At 39.7% G+C, this 20,861-nt stretch overlaps 1 protein-coding gene across 1 annotated transcript in view; it reads right to left on the minus strand.

Moving 5' to 3' along the window:
• Positions 1-20,861, minus strand: part of PPIL2 (peptidylprolyl isomerase like 2) — a gene marked incomplete in the record, with an annotated part of 2,081,325 nt that overhangs the window by 2,049,026 nt on the left and 11,438 nt on the right. Inside the window, 1 exon segment of the mRNA XM_044068775.1 lies at positions 11,367-11,416. Coding sequence (XP_043924710.1) covers positions 11,367-11,416 — 50 coding nt within the window.

Genomic DNA, 20,861 nt, shown 5'->3' on the forward strand with positions numbered 1-20,861 from the left:
GTCTCATTAGAGGCCTGCGAGTCAGAAGTAGTGGGTATCAGGGGCTGCGAAAGCGCCTCACTGAGTACAGGCGAACTGGCGACTGGCTTAGGAGAAGTGTCGCCAGCAGCTTTGGACCTCGGCAGCCTGTCTCTGTCTTTATCTTTGCGTTTTTTCGGAATCCCGGTAGTCGGAAGGCTAACTGATATTTCTGGATAATTAAACAGAGAACCAAAATATTTAGAAGGCTAACTGATATTTCTGGATAATTAAACCGAGAACCAAAATATTTAGAAGCGAAAATATACAGACGACTGATAGTGCACTGTTTAAATAAAGCACAAAACCAACAGCAAGGTAAGTCGTGGTCAGGGCCTAGGCAAGGAATACAGTACAAATGAAAATCTTTGCGAGGTATTTGCTTTCCACAAGTAATGCAGTTATTAACTTTTACTGACAACGGTAAGGAGCAAGAAAAAGTTTCCCCAACGGGGTACTTAGCTTTAGTTGAAGACTTCGGTTCTGAGTTGGCCAACCAGCACTTGCGAACTGCTTCTGCTTCGGGCACTGCACGGCAAGAAAGACTGGGGTAATGGTGACGGCTGCATGTTTTATACCACTGACGACCTGACATCATGGAAGAAGGGACAGCAACCGACGCAGGACCCAAGACTTTGTTAATCAGGCCGATTGAGGGCTACTGCAAGCAGATAACCCCAAATGTAATGACTGCAACATTGAAACACGAAGAACATCCTCATAGCTAATATCAACACATGTACATGCATGTGATAAAATGACACCGTCAGTAAAGTAGGTCCAATGGAAGACTTATTTTGACCACAGTGCAATTTTTAAAGTCAGAAAAGCTTATGATGTAGTCCATCTAATTCTAAAGGTACTGTCTTATCGTCTATTTAACCACTTCTGGGAGATCACAGTAGTATACTACATCTCAGCAATCCAACTCAGTACTAAACATTGTGCTAGATTCTGTAGCCTTCAAACAAGCTAACAACTTTTAAAAACATTATTCCTTTCTTGAAGAGTCAAGTTTGAAAAACTTGATCCATTCAGAAAGGCTTCAGGAAATCTCATTAAAATCTTGTTTCAGGAAATCTCATTAAAATCTTGTTTCTTAGGAGCTCTGCTTGATAAATAAGATAACATCTAAACCGATACTATTTGGAAGTCTATGGCTGGAATGCACTACTGGGTAGCTGATACCAGAGTACAGAAGCTAAAGGAATATAAAAATTACAGTAAACAAGAGACAGACATAAAACACCTTCCAATATAAGTACTTCCTTGTAATCAACAAAGCTAGTCTTTAACTTACATTAAAATAGTCTTGACAGCTACATATAATTATGCATATGTGTGTCTATATATAGACGCACACACTTTCCCCCAAGGGGACAATATACAGTAAGTTTAAATGCTTATGTTTTAATTTTATGTTTCAAGATTGTGGTATATCATGGTTACTGCTTCAGGATATCTTAGTTCAGCTGGTGTTCCAAAGCGTGCATATGCATTATACACACTGGGGGTAGAATAGAAAAAAACTACAAGGAGTCACAGGGTTACAGCAAATAATAATAATGATAACAACAACAATGACAATAATAACAACAATAAAAAAAAGCAAAGAGAAAAGCTTCTTGAAAGCCATGGTCATAAGCTTAACAACCAGATGTAGTTTTTTTTTTTATTTGCATTCCTGCAGGACAACACCCACTAACTCCTCTGCTTGCATTCATTCAGTCCATAAACTCCATCGTGACCAAGAAACAAATAGACCATGGCAGCTAGGAACACACAGGAAAGCCAGAGCATTGCAGCCCAATTATTCCTGCCCAGGACCCCTTCCCTGCGACTTCATTCTCTCATGGCAAGAGCCTGGTAGTACTACTAAGTAAAGTAGTACTGAAGTGATGGCCAGAAGGAAAGTTATCTTCCAGAAGAGAAATTTTAGCTCTGCAGAAGAAGCTAGTTCGAAAGGGGGCAGGGTGAGCTTTTCCAAAACAAAGTTAAGGTCCCAAGCTGGGGTTGGTTCTCTTCTGGGTGGCCTCAAGTTGCTAGCCCCTCTTAAAAACTGTTTGATCAAAGGGTGTGAGAAAAGGGGCTGCTCAGTGGGGAAATGAGCAGAGATAGCAGAGGCATGAATTTTTTATCGAGGAAAAAGAGAGACCACTGTGTAGTAGGTCAGCTAAGTACTCCAGGATGAGAGAGGGAGGGAGGGAATGCTGTGCCATATTGGCTCCCTTAGCCTGGATCCAGGTGCAGAACCTTTTCCATTTGTTAGCATAAGACTTTCTAGTGATAGGGTGTCTGGCCTCACGTATAACATCTAAAACCTGTTTACTGAGGTTGGCAGATTGATCCGGGCTTAGGGAATAAGCCAAGCTGCCAAACTGAGTGTCTGCAATTGAGGATGCATGAATTCCCCTTCGCTCTGGGTCAGGACGTTTGGAATCTGAGGAAGATGCCATGATGGCAGTGGGGGACAGGCTGCACAGCAAGGGGTACCAGTGCTGGCGAGGCCAGTCTGGAGCTGTAAGAATTGTCCTTGGTTTTTCCTCCTTTATTTTGAGCAGTACCCTGGGGATGAGAGGTATTGGAGGAAAGGCACAGACCAACAGACTGACCCAGGGGAAGGACAGGGCATCCACTTTCCAAGCCATGCAGTGATGCTCCCTGGTGCAGAACTTGCTGAGCTGATGGTTGGTGTGGGAGGCAAAAAGGTAGATATTCGGGGTGTCCCATTTCTGAGTTATTAGGGTGAAGGTTCTTCTGTTGAGCTGCCACTCATGTGGGTCCAGAAGATTTCAGCTTAATTGGTCTGCCAGAGAGTTGAGAGAACCTGATAGGAATCGTGCTAACAGGTGCAGTTGCATGGCAGAGGCTGTGTGCCAAAGAGTCATGGCCAGCCTGCACAGAGGGTAGGAGTGAGCCCCTCCCTGCTTGTTGATATACCACATCACAGTGGTGTTGTCTGTTTTGATCAGGAGAGCCCCTGGGGAGAGAAGGGGCTTGAAAGCTATCAAGCCGTGCTGGACAGCCATCATTTATTTTTGGTTGATGTGCAAACAGATTTGCTGTGTTTGCTCTGTATGCGCCTGCCATCCAGGTGTGCACCCCAAGCATAGCCTGATGCATCTGTGGGGAAGGTCTGGGTGGTGGGGGGGTGGTGAGAAAGGTAGTCCCTTGTTGTAGGAGCATCCTGTTGCCCACCAAAGAAAATCTTTTCTGAGGCAAGAAATTATAGGTATAAGAGTCTCCAGGTCTTGAGAGTGTTGACACCAAAGGCTTTTTAGGTACCACTGAAGTTTCCTCATATGCAGTCTGACATATGGAATGAGTAGTATGCAAGATGCCATGCACCCCAGAGCTTGCAGGATCTTCCTTGCAGATAACTGAGGTCTGGCGGCTAGTTGAGAGAAGAAGACTGTCAGGGAAATTTGCTTTTCTGGTGTAAGGAATGCCATCTGGGATGCAGAGTCCAGGCTTGCTCCCAGAAAGATAATCCTTTCGGTGGGCACCTGTTTGGATTTCTTTTCATTGACTGTGTAACCTAGGGAGGTTAGTAGGGTTGTTACAAAGGCCAGGTGCTTGAACAGCTTTTCCTGGCTATCTGCCTGAATAAGGCAGTCGTTTAAGTCTGGGAAAATCTGGATATTCCTTTGTCTGCAAAAGGCAATGGCCAGAGCCAAACATTTTGTGAAAACTCTGGGAGAAGTAGCCAAAGGGAAGCGCAGAGAAATGAAAGTGTTGAGATCCTGCCCTGAAATGGAGATATTTCCTGCAGGATTCCCCAATAGGAATGTGGAGGTAGGCCTCTTTTAGATCTAGGGTGGGTAGCCAAGCGTCCTTGGAGAGCATGAGTAGCAGCTGCTGGAGGGTGAGCATTCTGAATTTTGGGATCACCAGGAGGTGTTTAGAATGGATAGATAGAGGATGGGGTGCCAAGTGCCCTCTTTTCTGGGCACCAGAAAAGGTCTGGAGTAGAAACCTTGGCCTATCTGTTATGCAGGAATGTGCTCTACTGCCCTCATAGGAAACAGGGAAAGGATTTGCTTTTGAGCCTCTGCCCACAGGTTTGGAGGTAGATCTGGGAACCCATTTGGGGTTGGAAGAGTGTGGAAAGAAAATCTGTATCCCTAAGACACTATGTTGAGAACCCAGCGGTCGCTGGTAATGGTGGCCCAGGTGCTTGTGTGAAAGGAGAGTTTTCCTCCTAGGGGTAAGTGAAGGTGGGCAAAGGGAGGTTAGTCACTGTGAGTTCTTACCATAAGGGGGTGGCTTAGAACTCCCTGGTTTTGAAGTGGAGGTAGTCCACTGCTTAGATCTCTGCATTCCTTGTGGCTGCTGTCTGGGGGGGGGAGGGTCTGGTTCCCCAGGGACTGGGCTGGACGGGCTTAGTGGGAGCAGGAAAGGACCAGTACTTGGTGGGATAATGCCTGCTGAACCTGGGTGGCTGTACCTGTAAGACATCCTTAACTGTCTGCATAGATATTGCTTTTTCTTCCATCTTTTTAAGACCTCTTCTGCCTTACTGCCAAATAAGTTGCCTTTGTGCAAGGGGACCATCCAGCAATTTAGATTTGACATGGTCTGGCAAGGGATGTTGCTTAAGCCATGCATGCCTTCTAATGACATATCCGGTGACTGCTACCCTGCAAGAAGCTTCTAGGGCATCAAAACCACAGTGCAAGGTGTGTTTAGTTACTTGACTTGCAGAATGCATTAACTCTTGTAACTCTTTAGATTCTGCACAAGAAGGACAGGACGACATTTTTGTTTGAGGAGTTCAAGAATATGTTGCTGAAATTTTAGCATATAGAACTGACAATTCAGTGCCCTGATAGCAAGAGTAGCTGAGGTTTATACGTTTTTCCCCATCTGTCTAGTGCTCGAGAATCCCTATCTGAGGGGGTGGGATTGTTAGCAGAGGTTGCTTTAATCCTTTTAGGCCCTTGAGAAATTACCTCCTGGTCAGCACTAGGATTTTTAAAAAATGTGTGTGAGTCAGGGACTCTATGCTACATGTCTGGTTTTCTGAGTACAAGAGGGAGGGTGTCAGGAGTCAAGCTGGATTCCAGGAAAACATCCTCCGCAACATCCAGGACTGGGGGGATGGCCAAGGGTCTGTGCTGTGGAAGATCTAAGAATTCCCAGAGTCTCTTTTTAGACTGAGGGTAGTCCTGACTCTCCCATTGGAAATGCTCCCTTAAGCTATGAAGGGTTTCCCCAAAGGAAAAAATCCTCTGGGGGAGAGGGTGAAGGGATGGAATTCTCTGCATCAGAATCCTCATAAGTAGAGAAGAGTTGCATGTCTTCATATTCAGATGCATCAGAGTAATCTGACTCTTGTTCAGACAAAACTACAGGGGACAGATCTCCTTTTCTTTTGGAGTGGGCAGCCTGGCTTCCCCTGATCAGCACAAGGTCTTCCGCCATTTAAGCATTTCAGACTGAGGCAAGGAAGCAGATGCCCGAGATTGGGTCATCGATTTCTTTGGTGTAGTTTGTACCTTGGGCCTAAGAAACTCGGCCGTTTTCGAAAAAAACAGTAGTCGCGAAAGACTACATCGGTTTGTATCGAGAATCGGTAGTGCAAAGGACTTCCTTGGAAACTGGTGCCTGCTCAGTGACTCTGGACCCATCCAAGGTAGAGATGACAGCAGGATCCTTAGTCGAAAAAGAGGAAAGAGTCTCGGTAGCGGCCTACAAATCCACAGAAGCAGGCATCAGGGACTACAAAAGCGCCTGAGGACCGGATAACTGATGACTAGATTAACGGAAGCGTCGTTGGTAGGTTTGGATCTGTGCAGTCTGTCTCTATCTTTACATTTTTTTCGGAAGATCTGCTGTCGGATGGCTTACCAAAGCCATATCGGAGTTAGAGGACTGTACGCAAAAATATCTAGCTACAATAAGGGCCCGTCGATAGACAGCTCTAGTGCTGAACAAAACACAGAAGCGACAACGGGGGACGTCGTGGTCTGGGCCTAAACAAGTGACGCAGTAAGAATGAAGGTCTCAGTGTGGTAATTGCTTTCCACAAGCGAGACAATTATTAACTTTTTCTGACATCAGTTAGTGCAAGAAAAAAAGGATCCCCAATGGGAAACTTAGCTTTAGAAGACTTCAACTTCAATTCGGTAGACAAAACTCAGGTAGCGGATGACCGGCACTCGTGCGAACTGGTTGTAATGGCATCGGCTTCCTTACTTTACATTACTGATCACCTGACATCAGTCCTGAAGAGACAACAATCGACGCAGAAATACTAAACCTCTGGTATTCAGGCCGGCTGAGGGCTACCCTCGCAGGGATAACCCAAATGTCATGACTGCAACAGTGAAACGCGAAGAACATCCCCATGTGTGCTCTGTCAAGTTCCCCAGTCACTAATCTAACTCAGGTCACATGGGTCACAGCCAGGGCTTTATCACTCTATAGCACCACGGGTGGTCACGTTGAACTGTTTATGTGCTGCACTTTTGACAAGATCTCCAAGGGTGCAATGCACATTTTCTGCTTACCATCCCATTTTCAGAGTTTCCACAAACAAAGGCATACCTTACAGAGTTACGCTGGATTACTTCACAAGGAAACAAATACATACGTTACTTGATACATATCCTGATACACTTAATATGTAGCTTGAATACTCTCTGAAAATGTACTAATACTGATCATTTAGGTTTAGCTCAAGAACACAACTTGTTAACAGATCACATCCTTCACACATGGAGGGCTGCTATTCTTATTCCCATGCATAACGTTGGTAGTGACAACTCTACTGACAACTACAGGCAAGCAGTTTAACTAGCATTACTGTTAAAAGCCTTTAATTAGTAATATAATCTGTCATCAAAAGTGAAGATCTGGATATTTATCAGAATGGGATAGCAAAACGTAGATCCTGTATGACTAATTTGATAAAGCTTTCACCAAAATGCTTAGGACGCAATTTACATGGGACTGCCATGCTGTATTTAGATTCATCAAGGGCTTTTGACTCTGCTCCCCCATCATGCAATAATTAATAAATTATACACCATGAACATAAACCATTACATAAGAAAGTAGATAAGTAACCGGCTGACATAGCCAGATCTTTCAGGGTTAGAGATGGTGTCAACATTTCAAAAGTTACTAATTTCTGACTTTCCTGTAGAAAAGGGAGTGTGAATCAACATGTTTGTTGACAATTAAAAAAATGGGTCAATTGTGAGTTCATTAAAAAATCATACAAGGATTCAAAAGTCCCCAGAAAACTTATACTTGTTATTCAGGAATGATTTTATGGATTTCAATTCAAACAAAACAAAGGTTATTCACTTTGAAAACAACAACTTGTGCTATCAATATGCTCTAAATAATGCAACTGTCAGTGAAGATTATAAGAGAGATCTAGGAGTGATAGACAACGGATTATCTTATGATAATAGTTTACAGTCATCAGGAAATGTTACTCTAGTTTACAGGACAACTGTAAGTATATCAAGTAGGGACGAAATAGTTCACCTCCTACTCTACATGGTGATAGTTAAACCCTACATTGAAAACTATCCACTTAGCATATATGTATAATGGAGCCTAGTTGGTGCAACTAGAAAAAAAAATTCAGAAGATATTTTACAAAGCAGATCACCAAGGTTGAAGTTAAACACCTAGGATATGAAGCTAGATTAACAAGTGGCATATCTACATTCCATTAGTTACACGCTAACAAGGGGTGATGTGATTTTAAATCATGAAAAGCCTCAAAACATTTTGCTGGCAGCTACATTAGGGATCAAGTTTGGATCAAACAATATTGGAACATGGAATTCTATTCTTTATATCAGTTATCCAACTTTAAACATACTCTGGGCATTGGCTCCTTCCATGGTATGCCTTAGTATTACAAAAAAAGAGTGGTCAAAAGTTTAAAAACATTTTAAAAAACACAAGATAATGATTTTGGAATTAATTTATTTATTTTTTTATTTTTTTTTACATATCTACTAACAGAAGGCAAAGTGAAATAAAATCTGCATTGAGGCTCTGAGTTTGGATTACTAGCAATGAGCATTCCTAGTAGAGAGGTGAGGCAGTATCCATCTAAAAAAAACAAAGTGCTATTACACGTATTGTGATGTGTGTGTCTTCTTTTTTAAAAGGACCTTTAAATATTTTGGCATACATGCAAACTACTTCAGCCACCACCACTCTGAACATTTCACTACAAAATGTTAACAGCCACTATATTTATGTTAAAGGAATCCAAGCAGTGTACAATACTGACAATATAATATTCTTTCACTTAATTATTCTACATCAAGAAAGTGCAAAGTTCAAGTACTAGCAAAACAAATGACAGCAACTGAGATTATAAAAATCTCAGAAGAAAAATAAATGAGTCTGCAGTATTCCTATGGCCTCCTGAGAATTCAGAGCCCTTAATTTTACTTAAGTGAGTACTTAAATGAGTTATCATGTAGCTAAAACTATAAGTGGCTACGAAGGTTCAAAAACATGACATGTATGTAGGACTAGTATTCAGAGAACTATAAAGAAAAAGCCCAAACGTAAACCATTACAGACAGTGCACCAGGGCTAGTTCCTACCTACATTGTAGGACACCAGGTCTACCTACACAGGACACTAACAAACAAGACTACCAAACTACTTTTGCTAACAAGTCATCTCCACACTACCACAGGACAATCTACAGAGACTCCCCTCCCACCTTGCAACCAGATGACATGAAACACTTGTAAATATGTACACACTACATTTTACATACATCTTTCATAGTTTTAGGATCCTCTTTGTGAGATACTTTTGGGGTCTTTCTAATTGCTGATCTAGATGTGAAACCCTTTGTGATGAGGTGGGCTATGTAGAAGGTCTTTCTAACTTAGTAGTACCTAGCTGCTACAATGCAGCAGTGTACATGAAGGACAAGCAGTATGGTTATTTCACTATCTAATAAATGTTAAAACTGTTTCCTTTTACTTTCTCATTCCTAGTGCATACCCATGTCTTACGCATAATGCTATGACACTGATGCATACATTTAAATGTGTTTACGTGTTTGATCATGCTGAAACTTTAGTTCTGTGTACATGCTATAAATGTATCTGCATTTTGCATATTTACCTGTCTCAGTGCCCAGGTCATGGCTGAAAAAATGCCTTCAACCACCCCGCCTACCTCATTAACAAAGACAATTACATAAATAGCAATGATACAATTCAAACTTCACTACGTTGACTACCAAGTGTGTCACCTAACAAGAGACTGTAGTGTCACAATTTACCAAAGGTACATTTACATCCTCCAGTCTGGACATAGCAGGGTGCATTTTCTCTTACAGTGTCAATATGAAGCTACTCTGCCTGTAGTACACTCTCCAGAAACATAAAATCCCACACAGACATGATCACACATACATCTGCACATGTATAGCTCTCTACAGACTGTGGCCCACAAATCATATAGACTTGGCCACAGAACAGGTGGAAAATCTCACCTAAACTAGGGGAAAAAACTCAATTTGCCACCGTGGCTACTGGGCACAGCTGCTTGTTACGGCAAGTGTGGCCCATTCTCCATATAAGAAAGCCAACAATGCTTTCAAAGACAATAACAGTGTTATCACACAAAGAGAGCATGTACATACGGAGATACTTATAGTACCTAGCACTCATGAATTGGTATCTCATTGTATTCAATATCATCCTTTAATAAAGTGAGTGGAGAATTCCTGTGAACTACTCATGTAACACTTGCCCCTTATTTTAGCAAACACAAACCCGGAGGGGTACACACATCTGGGTTCCTCTTGGTGTGTGCATTTTTAAGTTGCATTGCTTATAACTTCCATTAATATGATGTACACATGAAATAGATGTGCACATGTGCTACTATACTGTGCACCCCACACTCAGGTTCATTTGTTTTCACCCAGCTCCTTGTGAAGCAGTCAGCAGTAGTCACAACACACACCACATGGCAGTGTGTGCACATCTACTATCATATTCCACCCCCACCCCAGCAAACTCTGCAACTTCACTCAGCAAATCGAGTTTCACTGCATCTATGTAAACACCTTGTGAAAATACCAAGTGCCATAACATGCAAAGTGTGAGCCTCTACCTGTCACTTGCCTTTAAACTTTAGCAGTAACACTTCTATACTACTTAATCGCAAAGAAAAAGGAGTACATTTGGAGTACATTTGCAGCACACCTTGCTATATGCATGTAACCTTCAACCTCCAGTGTTCCCAGTTAGCTGCCCCCAACCGAAACACACAGCCTAGCTGGTGTGTGTGTGTGTGTGTGTGTGTGTGTGTGTGTGTGTGTGTGTGTGTGTGTGCGCATGCATGCTTACCTGTCTACTGGTTAGGGAGTCTTCTTTTATACCTCCCACCCCACCCACAATGTACACTGCAGCAGTATGAGAAATACACAGGCAGTCATGTTGTGCATCCTTTAACTTTACACCTCCCACCTACAAGCAGTGTGAGAAGTGCAAAGGCAGTTATATTGTGCACCCTTTAACTTCTGTCGGATAGTCCACATTTGACAGCACTCTGCAAGTTATAGAATGCATGGCATTAAGCACGTAAAGTATGCTGCACATTTATCCAAGCTAGTCACATGTCATGTACTGTCATGCATGCAATCATGTTCATACATTTTGTAGATCAGTACTGAATTCCAGACGGGATGTGCATTTCACTTTTGTAGACGCACCACATTTTTGAATCTGCCGGACTTTGTACAATGTCACAGTCCAAAGTTCAGCAGCAAGATGAAGGAGAGTAGCAGTTAGAAGACAGGATCACAAGATCCATTTCACAGGTGGGCCATAAAATGTAGAACCATCACCATATCCCTCACAGTAGGAGTCTTGGGCGAAGTATACATAACAGCACTGGACAGCTTTCCTCACTGTCTAGAAATGTTCATTGTGTCTTGTATATCAGAAGGTAGACACTCAAGGATGCAATGGCCAAAAGAAAAAATGTTCATCACACTTGGGAGTAGAGTCCCTATCACCTATAACTGACTTTGGGAAGAAAGCCTAAAAACAACAAAAAAGAAAAGCAAACTACAAGGGTTCCAGACTGGATAAGATAGGAAAACATGCAAGGGATCTCTCAAAAAATCAGCAAACATAGAAACAAAACAGAAAGAAAAAATGATATATAATTGAGACACAAATTTAACTCCCCTTAAATATTCAGAGAGAATGCCACTGCGCAAGAAAAAATGGGGAAAAGACTAAAAAAAAATTAAAGAAATTTAAAAGTGAAGTATCCCATCTTCACTAAGTCTGATGTATTATACGTATTACTTTAAAAATACAAAAAGGACTTACCTGCTTTCTTGCCTCCATAAAAGTTTGTGTATTCTGTACACGTGATATACCTAAATTTAAAAAAAAAAAAAAGTCAGTGTCATTCTTTACACTTGCATTACCATAATCTTTCATTCACAGCAATCTTATCAAGCAGTCCAAGACACTACTTCTGTCATATCTGTCGCTGATACACTACGGCTGTGACAATAATCAGTCAGTTTAAGGAAACACGAACATTCAACATTTCTTTAAAGAAGTGGATAAATAGAACAAGTGCCTCACTACTTCTACAAAGACCATCAGTAATTTCTTTCCTACACAAAGCAAGATTTCAAATGTATTTTGGGTGGCCACAGTGGTGCAGCGGTTAGCGTTGCCGCCTTACAGCAAGAGGTTCTCCAGTTCGATTCTCGGCTGGGGTGCCTTCTGTGCAGAGTCTACATGTCCTCCCTGTGGTCGCATGGGTTTCCTCCTACATCCCAAAGACATGCAGTAGGTGAAGTGTGTGTGTGTGTGTGTGTGTGTGTGTGTGTGTGTGTGTGTGTGTGTGTGTGTGTGTGTGTGTGTGTGTGTGTGTGTGTGTGTGTGTGTCTTCTGTGGAAGTTTGGGTGCCGGGCTGGCAACTCGAGACTGTAAAACTCTACTCTGCCAATCATGAGCACACAGATGATCTGCTGTGGCGACCCCTAACCGGGAAAAGTCGAAAGAAAAGAAGACCAGTCCATGAACAGCAATCACTGTACATTTTGTATAGTTTCTGTTTCTCTGCCACACTATTTTTTCTTATCTCATTTCACCCCCCCCCCCCGATATACAGTCATCATTCCAACATCAAACTGCAATGGAGTGTTACCACTATGAAATATAAATAAATTACTTAAAAGCAAAGTTATAGGAACACAAGCTTGTACCTTAGCTGTAAAATTGCACAAGTTAAGTATTAAGAAAGGTTGTATTCAGAAACAAACAAAATTAAATCATCACTAACATCTTAACAGGAACAAATGATGCAGACTCGTACCTTTCAACTGTACAGATTTTCACAAAATGTTCTTTTGCCTGTTTCTTATAAAATTGTTGTTTTCTGACAAATCATTAGCAAATCATTCAGGAGTGAAGTCAGAAAATAATGACAGACATCTGAAATTCAGACTTGCTACCCTTGAGAAAGTTCATGCTAATGCAAAACCTGTTATTCTATCAACTTTCTAAGTTTGTAAAAATCTTTTGAAAATGGTCCATATTTTGCACCTTTGTCCACCCCCCCACCTCCCGTTATTTATGGCTTTGTCCAGACTTCTTGCTCCTAGCGGTTGAGAGGTACATCATGGGCTACATGTCACCATCATAAATGAACAGCACAATAACAAACTACATCTCAAAAGGCAGCATGAACGAAACATTCAAGTTTACCTTGACTATCTTTAGTGCCGCTGCACTACTGTCTGTAAAGACCTACTAGCCTCCTTCATTACAACTAGTTCATCCTTTTCCTTGTTTATTGCTTATGAGTCAGATATTTTTTCTTTTTTGCACAAGGCCAAATGTCACCCTCGCTCAGTCTTAATTAATCTGCTTCATTTTCAGGTCTGCTGTATTCAGTTTCTGATTTTCCCACCATCTGTACAAAGTCCTTCCATGCTTTCATGAGGCCTTGGCTGTACATTAAACCAGTTTTCATTGATGTTTCTCCTAGGTTCGCTTACAATAAACAGTTTCCATCTCTACCAAGTTTTTTTTTTTTTTTTATTTCTAGGCCCCTCAGTTTTTGTATTTTCTGCATTAGTGGCTCATCTATACTCTCGAGTCACTGCTATATTAAAGACATTCTAAGAATACGCTAAGTTTATGAATACTAGGATTCCTGATTGCTACCCTTAATTTCTTTTTTTACCACCAGCTTTCCGTCAGCTACCACAGTGGCCATTTTCCAATGAGACATCAATTTTTGCATCTTTATTTAGGCAAGTTGTTTCTTAGTTTACATGATCACAACTATGGACAGGTGTTCAGTGTATTGGAGTTACGACTGCCGCCCTCTCTTAATTCTTTGTCATAAACTGAATACCATATCCTTAAGTTTGTATTCTTCTCCACAATCTTTCATGAATTAACTGTGCTTGGAGTAGTGTTTTATCTAATACAGACAGCTGCAACTTTGTTCGCTCAGGTTCATAGGTTAGTATTAATTAGTTATTAAATTAATAAATTATTAAGTTCCAACAAAAACGGTCCAGGCGACACAGGAAGATGGTAATGAAACAGTCTTTTTTTATTCAAAATTCACCACAAGCGCTTTCACCCTGACACAATTGCAGGGCTTTTTCAAGTACAAAGGAAACACAAAATGCCCCTCCTATTTAACTTCCCCTAGATAAAAAGTGCACCAAAATTTTTAAAGCTGCATGTCCACTAATTACATCTGCATCATAAAAAGTTCACAAAATGCATAGTAAAATCCCTTCCTAACCATCAAGGTAAATACACATAAAAAACAATTTTATACAGAATAAAATATACACATATTACTAAACATTGTCCCCCAATATCAAGGTCAAGAGACATACTGGGAAAAACCCACTAGTTAGAAATACATCAAAACTTTTCAGACCTCCTAACCAGATATGGTTTAATGGAAATATGATCATTTAATCCTGGAGGTTGGGTTGCGTTTAATTTTGTCAGTAAGTCTCCCTACAACAAAGCCAATTCTCCCAATCCCCACCCCTTGGGTCCACCTGAACTTGTTCCAAGATACCAAAAAGAAACCAACGGTGAGTTGGTTCCACATGTAAGTGTCTATACAATGCACTATTTAAATTCTTTTTACTAATGTTGTAGGTGTGCTCATAAATACGTTTAAGTGCCCTTTCTGATTTTCCTACATAAAAACTGGGGCAACCCTTACACAAAGCCAGGTAAACTATATCTTTAGTAGTACAGTTACCCTTTCTAAACCACACACTGTTCTTCGCTACATTACCTAAGGTGACCTTTGCTTTCTCACAAATATATTTACAATAACCACATCTTCCACATTTTCTCGTACCTTGATTCTCAAAAGAACTAGTCCTGTTGTTATTCTTTTCAAAAAGCCTTTTTAAGTTGGTCCCTGTTCTGAAAACAAACCTAGGACTCACCCCTATCTTACTTACAATGTCTATTAAATTTCACCATTTTTCCAATTCCTTTTAACTAATTTTTGAATCTCCCTAGAAGCAAAACTATGCTGTAAAACCAATGCTTTCCCAAAGGCTTGGTCACCAGTATTCTTTTCCTTGATTGTATCTTGTGATGGTTTACCTAAAAGGGGAAGGTATCTTACACCCCACCCCGCTGTAACCTCACTTACAACCTCTTCAATCAGGTTAATAGGGTAACCTCTCAGTTTAATTAACTCAGAAATAAATTCAACTTCAAATAAAAAGTCTACTCTTTCTGAAGTCATTCTCGCTGCTCTAATCATCTGTCCCTTCACAATACTTTTTTTCTGCTACCAGGGATGATCATGTTGTAGGGCAAATAGGAATTGCTAAAAGTACTTTTCCTATGAATCCTAGATTTTAAACCTCCATCAATTTATCCAGCCTTACATCTAAATAATCAATTCCTGACTGGTCAAACCTACATGTAAATTTTTAAAAAATTAGTAGTTGAGTTAAGGAATTCAAGAAAGTTAATAATGGTGTTCACTGGACCTTCCCAGATGATAAATATATCATCCAAAAAGCAATGATATACCCTAATGTTCTCCCAATAGACAGAGTTAAACAGGTACTGAAGTTCCCATTTGAGGAGGACCAGGTTGACATAAATGGGGGCACAAGCTGCCCCCATGCCACCCCTCTAACCTGTTTGAATGTCTCCCTTTCAAAAAACACAAAATTGTTTTCCAGTACCATCCTCATAAGTTCCACCAAAAGGTCTACTTAAAAATTTAATAAAGACTTTTTTTCATTCGATATTGACCAAAACAAATCCAAACCCTCTTCTGTTGGTATACATGAAAATAAATAGACCACATCAACGGTCAGAAAGTACGTTTCCTGTTCATAGGACTGCAAGGTCAATCCCAATAATAAATCCCATGAGTCCTTTAGCAGATGTCCAAAACCATCAGTAACATGTTTTAGGGAATAATCCAAGAATGTGGCTATAGGGTAAGTTTTTGATCCCCTACTAGACACAACAGGTCTACATGGCGGGTCAGTAGTACTCTTGTGGATTTTAGGGATACCAAAGAAGGAGGCTATTCTAGGTTTCCTGTTAATTAAAATGGACCCTAATTTACTATCAATTCTATTTTCCAACATTAATTCTTCAATGGCTAAATCAATTTTTCTATGAGCAATGTTGATTTCGTTAGTCGATAAAGGAACATATACACTAATATCATTCAAAATTTCAAGAATTTTACTAGAATATGAAATGGTATTTACTAAAACTGTACCACCCCCTTTGTCAGGTTTCATAATATGGATCTCCCGGTCTGAAGTAAGCTGTTCTAGAATATTTTTTTCTTCCTTGGTTAAATTAGTTTTGAAACAATATTTCTTTGTATACCTTTTATCCATACTAAAATTATAAATATCTGAAGCACAAACCTCCTCAAAAACTTGCAAAGCTGGATGCAAGGGGGAATTGTATGTACCTGCCTTCCTAAATTGAGCTGTACCACCTATTTCTGCATTTTCAAACAATAAAGAAAAATTAAATTTTCTTGTAAATAACTTCAGCTCAATAAGTGTGTGTCACAAACATCAAACCTAACAGAGGGTACAAATTTAAAACCTTTCATAAAAAGAGAAAAATGTTCATGCTTAATTTCCACACCACTCAAATTAAAGATTTTAAAGCCATTGTAGGAGTATGTCACTCTGTCCCTACTTACAACTATGCCTTCCCCTTCCTTTTGGTTTTCACCAGATTCCTCACTTTCCCCTTCCCCCCAGAAAAATCCTGTTCACTAACTTCCCCTTCTTCCCCACCTTGATCCATAGGTTCGATGAAATCAAGACCCATCTTGGGGTCTAAAGGGTTGGAGGTGTTTAAACAAGGGGAAAGGGGACTATTATCAATAACTTCAACAGGGTCCTGTAAATGAACCCCTTCATTAAATTTCTTACCATCACTTTGCCCTTGATCGCAAACATCAAAATGGTCAGATGGTGTATCTACCTTTTAAGACTTTGCCTTTAAAAATAATAAAAAAAGACTGTTTCATTACCATCTTCCTGTGTCGCCTGGACCGTTTTTGTTGGAATTTATTTGGTACTGTATATACGGTTGTTTCCACTGGTTTTAATTTATAAATTATTAAGTTAGTATTAATTAATTAGTAAATTTCTACTGTGATATTTTATTACATTTTCTCTATCTACATGTACAACTGTTTCGTGCACTGAGAATGAAGCATTGTAATTTCGTTCAGCTACACTGCTGTGTAGTTCTGAATGACAAAGTTTTCTTTGACTTGACTTGGTACTAGGTTAGTTGTCCTTGTGGGCCATTTTAAGCCTAAACAATTTCCCTTCCAAAAGTGAGAAACAAATCTTGTGCCCTGTGTCTCTGAAACACCCTAATCTTTATACCAATTCCCAATCCACTCTTTATTGCCTAACACACAGCAAGGACTATCTTTTCACAAGTGTTATAACTTTGTAATATTTTTCCCCTTGCAATAACATTTATGACACTAAATCAAAAATGTATGCCCTAATTGCTATGGTTTAATTGATCGTGTAGGGCATAACTGTGAAAACACTCCACCTTCTTATTACAAATGGGCTTCTAAATCCAATAGGCGTAAAAGATAACCAAAGTGAAACAAAATATATACAGACCAAGTAAATTCAAGGATTTGATCTGTACTCTGTTAACCCAAAGACCTCATTATATTTTTCACTGAGAGGTCGTGAGACTAATGAAGTGTATAAAGTTAAAAATCACTGGCTACAGGGAGAAGTGGTTAAAAAGACAAACACAGGATTAAATGTAGTGCGTCACCAGTCTTTATAAAAGCAGAGAAATATGGGAACCAAAAGAAGGTACAAATGGAAATGTTTATGGAAGAATTAAATAAGCCAAGGTAAGAGGTAGATGAGGCTCAATTACTAACAGGATAGGAGGAGAGGAGATAAAAATGGTGATGTATAAGCAATCTACAGGAAAGTCCACAGAAATAGAGGGTATTCCTGTGGAAGTTTGGAAGCTAGGAGGGGAAAAATGGATAAAGATCTGAAAGGTTTTAACAGTACTTCAAAAGAAAGAAAAGCACCAATATCCTGGAAGAATGCTGTGGTGGCTATACTACCTAAAGATAGTAAAGACCTATCAGATCCAGCTTCATACAGGCCATTTCAATGCTAAACCATGACGATAAAGTATTTGTGTGTATAATGGCTAAAAGAATGGCAAAGGTCATGCCAAAAGTGGTAGATATGGAACAATGTGATTTTGTGGAGGGGGATGCAAACATTGGTCTTTAACAGAACAATGACGATCCTGAGGTAAGTAAAATGTAAGAAAATAACACTGTTGTTGGTGGGTCTTTATGTAGAGAAAACATTCAACCAAGTAAGCTGGGATTTTATGAAGAGGGAAATTGTAGCATTTGCATTACCTGATAAAGTTATAAGGTTGATTAGAAAGATATGATGGATCAGAGGCGAAAATTAAAGCGAGTGGGTTCCTCACTGATGAGCTCTGTTTTAGCAGAGGAATCAGCCAGGGATGTCTTCTTTCCCCTTTGCTAACAGTTCTAATAAAATAAGGGACTCAGAAATTCAAGGATATAACTGTAGCCAAGAAAAGCTGGCTTTATTTGCAGATATTATTATTTTATACCTGATAAAAACCAGAAAATGACTTTTCAGTGTTGCGGAACATTTTGAGACAGTTTCAAGTCTTTCTGGGATACAAAATTAATGAAGATAAAACAAAGGCAACAGCCGTAAATTATGTACCCACACACAAATTGGTTCAGTAGTACCCATATTTATGGGGACATTTTAAAATAAAGTACTTAGGAGTACAGATTTAAAATGAATCTGTTGTGACAGCTACGGATATGTGGGAAGAGACTAAAAAGATAATACAAAAACTGAGAAATTGAAAGCTCTGTTTTATGGATATGGATAGAAAGACACAAGCAGTCAAACTGTTTTCAGTCCCTTTAGTTTTACACACAGGTCAGGCATATTGTGGATAGCAGTTACTAAAGAGCTGAAGGACTTTACCTTGGAAGGGAAGACAAGAGTCAAGTGGGATAAGCTGATCCTTCCAACAGAAGAAGATGGTTTGGTACTACCTGATTTGAAGTGGTATTTCAGAGCTACACAGTTAAAGCTCCTATACATAAGTAAACAAAACTGGTCCACATAATCCAGAGCTCCAATAGTGTAGTAAGCAGTAAGTCGTGTACCAAAAGGAGTTAAACACCAATTTATTGTTTCAAATAAAACTATGAGCACTTTCGTCCATATACTAGGACTGCTTCAGAACATTTAACTAACACAAGTTCCCTCCTTTTATAGTGCACTGAGCGTATAGTTAATTAACCCAGCTGTTACAAGTTTAAAGAAATAGACACTATGCAAAACTAGGACTTCAATATAAACTCAGTTAGGTACATAATAGCAGTCAAAGTGAATGGGTGAAAAGTGTCTAAAAGGTTACATGTATAAAATTCCACATATAAAATCCACTTGTTGGTCATACTACAGAATACATAAAGACTGTTTGATAAAAACACAAAATATAAAAAATAATTTCGCTGCCCTCATCCTCAACACTGGTTGTATAGAGACAAGCTCATTAAGACCTGACTTTAGAGTGGCGTCCAATCTAGGCTGCCAGAGGAGTTCCCTGTATTCCAGTCTGTTTTCCCAGGGTCCTCTCCTGGCACTGGGTTGAATGATTTCAGATTTTGGAATGTCTCTATAAAGCCTTGTTTAAGTTCGCCTTTCTCATATCATATAAGTGTTCGTAAATTCTTTTGGCCAGTTTCCTCTCAGTTTTTCCCACATAAAGTGAAAACAGCTAAATACACCAAACTTGTTGAACTGCAATCTCCTCTCTTAAATGTAATGACCGTTTGACAAATCATTTAGAGTAACCTCCTTCCTATCTACAATCTATTGGCTATAACTGCACCTGCCACATTTTGTAGTACCTAGTCTTGGGACAACTTTGTCCTTTTCCAGATCCTCCTTGGTGCGGTTGTATACTTTAAACACAAATGTTGGCTTGTCACCCAAGTTCCTCATCAGTTTTCAAGACTGCCCAGTTGTTGGTAATAAAGCTTTTTACCCCGGTATTTAATCTATCATATTTGATAGCCATCCCATGGTGGAGTTTGTTAAGAGTTAAGCTCATTTCATGGACATATTCTGTTGAGAGGATTTGCCTACAATAGGCTGAAATTTCTGCATCATGTTTTCTATTACCTCATTCCTTACTGATTCTAACAGGTCAAGTGGGTATCATCTGTCCAAAAATGTTTTGGTTATGGTGTCAAGTTCCCCAGCAAATGAATAGTCATTGGATGTTATCCCGGCTTTTCTAATGAACTGGCCTTTGACCAAGGTTTTGTTACGGTGCATTGGGTGACCACTGTTGTAGTGAAAGTAAGAGTTGGGTTCTGTCTGTCGGCCAGTTTGCTATCCATCTTACCTCATATGTAAATACGCTTGAAAAACCTATCACTTTTGGTGAAGTTTAAATTACTTATAAAAAACATAAAAAATAAAGATGTGGACCCAATTACTTCACAGCTGATTACTATAAAACATTTCCTGATAAAATGAGTAAAGTTCCGCTCAAAGTACTTAATTTTATTCAGATTAATGGAAAATCTGACCTATACTTGAATCAATCAAGAACATGCAATTCCAAAGGCAAATACAACTTCATGGAGCCCGCTAATGCTAAGCCAATAACATCCCCAAAATCATTTCGGCTATCACATTGACCGTTTCCAACTAATCACGTTCCCACTATTTGATAGCGTTTTAACTCTGTACTTACTTCTGATAAAAGTCAAGTTGATTCCAAGTTTAATCTGAAATACCTTGACATTTACTTTCCACAAATTAATAAAATACTGTCACTCCAACAGCATTTTTAAGGGTTGGAGTAATGTGCGCCAAAAAATTATCTGACCTGCAATGGAATGGTTAATATGACATTCTCCCAAACTTCTTTTGCATAATACCTCTAGCTCTAAGTGTTTATCAACTCCTAACCACAATTTCAAAAGGTCACCAGATGAAATTATAAAAATTCAGTCACCCAAGTCTTTTTAGCACACCATACAAAAAACATTTGCACCTAAGAATGCTGGGAGTTCAATCTTCTTGACTTACAAAATCATGAACCTGTCACTAGATTAAGTGCAATTTGGAAAGCAATCTATAGAATACAGTGCAATGAAGCTTTGGCATACTCTTGGCCTAACCTCTGATCTGAAATTCTTAAATATTACAAACTATAATTCTCTTGCCATATCCTTTT

The sequence above is a fragment of the Protopterus annectens genome, chromosome 4.part0, assembly GCF_019279795.1.
Source record: "Protopterus annectens isolate FY-2018-M chromosome 4.part0, PAN1.0, whole genome shotgun sequence".
In the NCBI taxonomy this organism is placed as follows: domain Eukaryota; kingdom Metazoa; phylum Chordata; order Ceratodontiformes; family Protopteridae; genus Protopterus; species Protopterus annectens.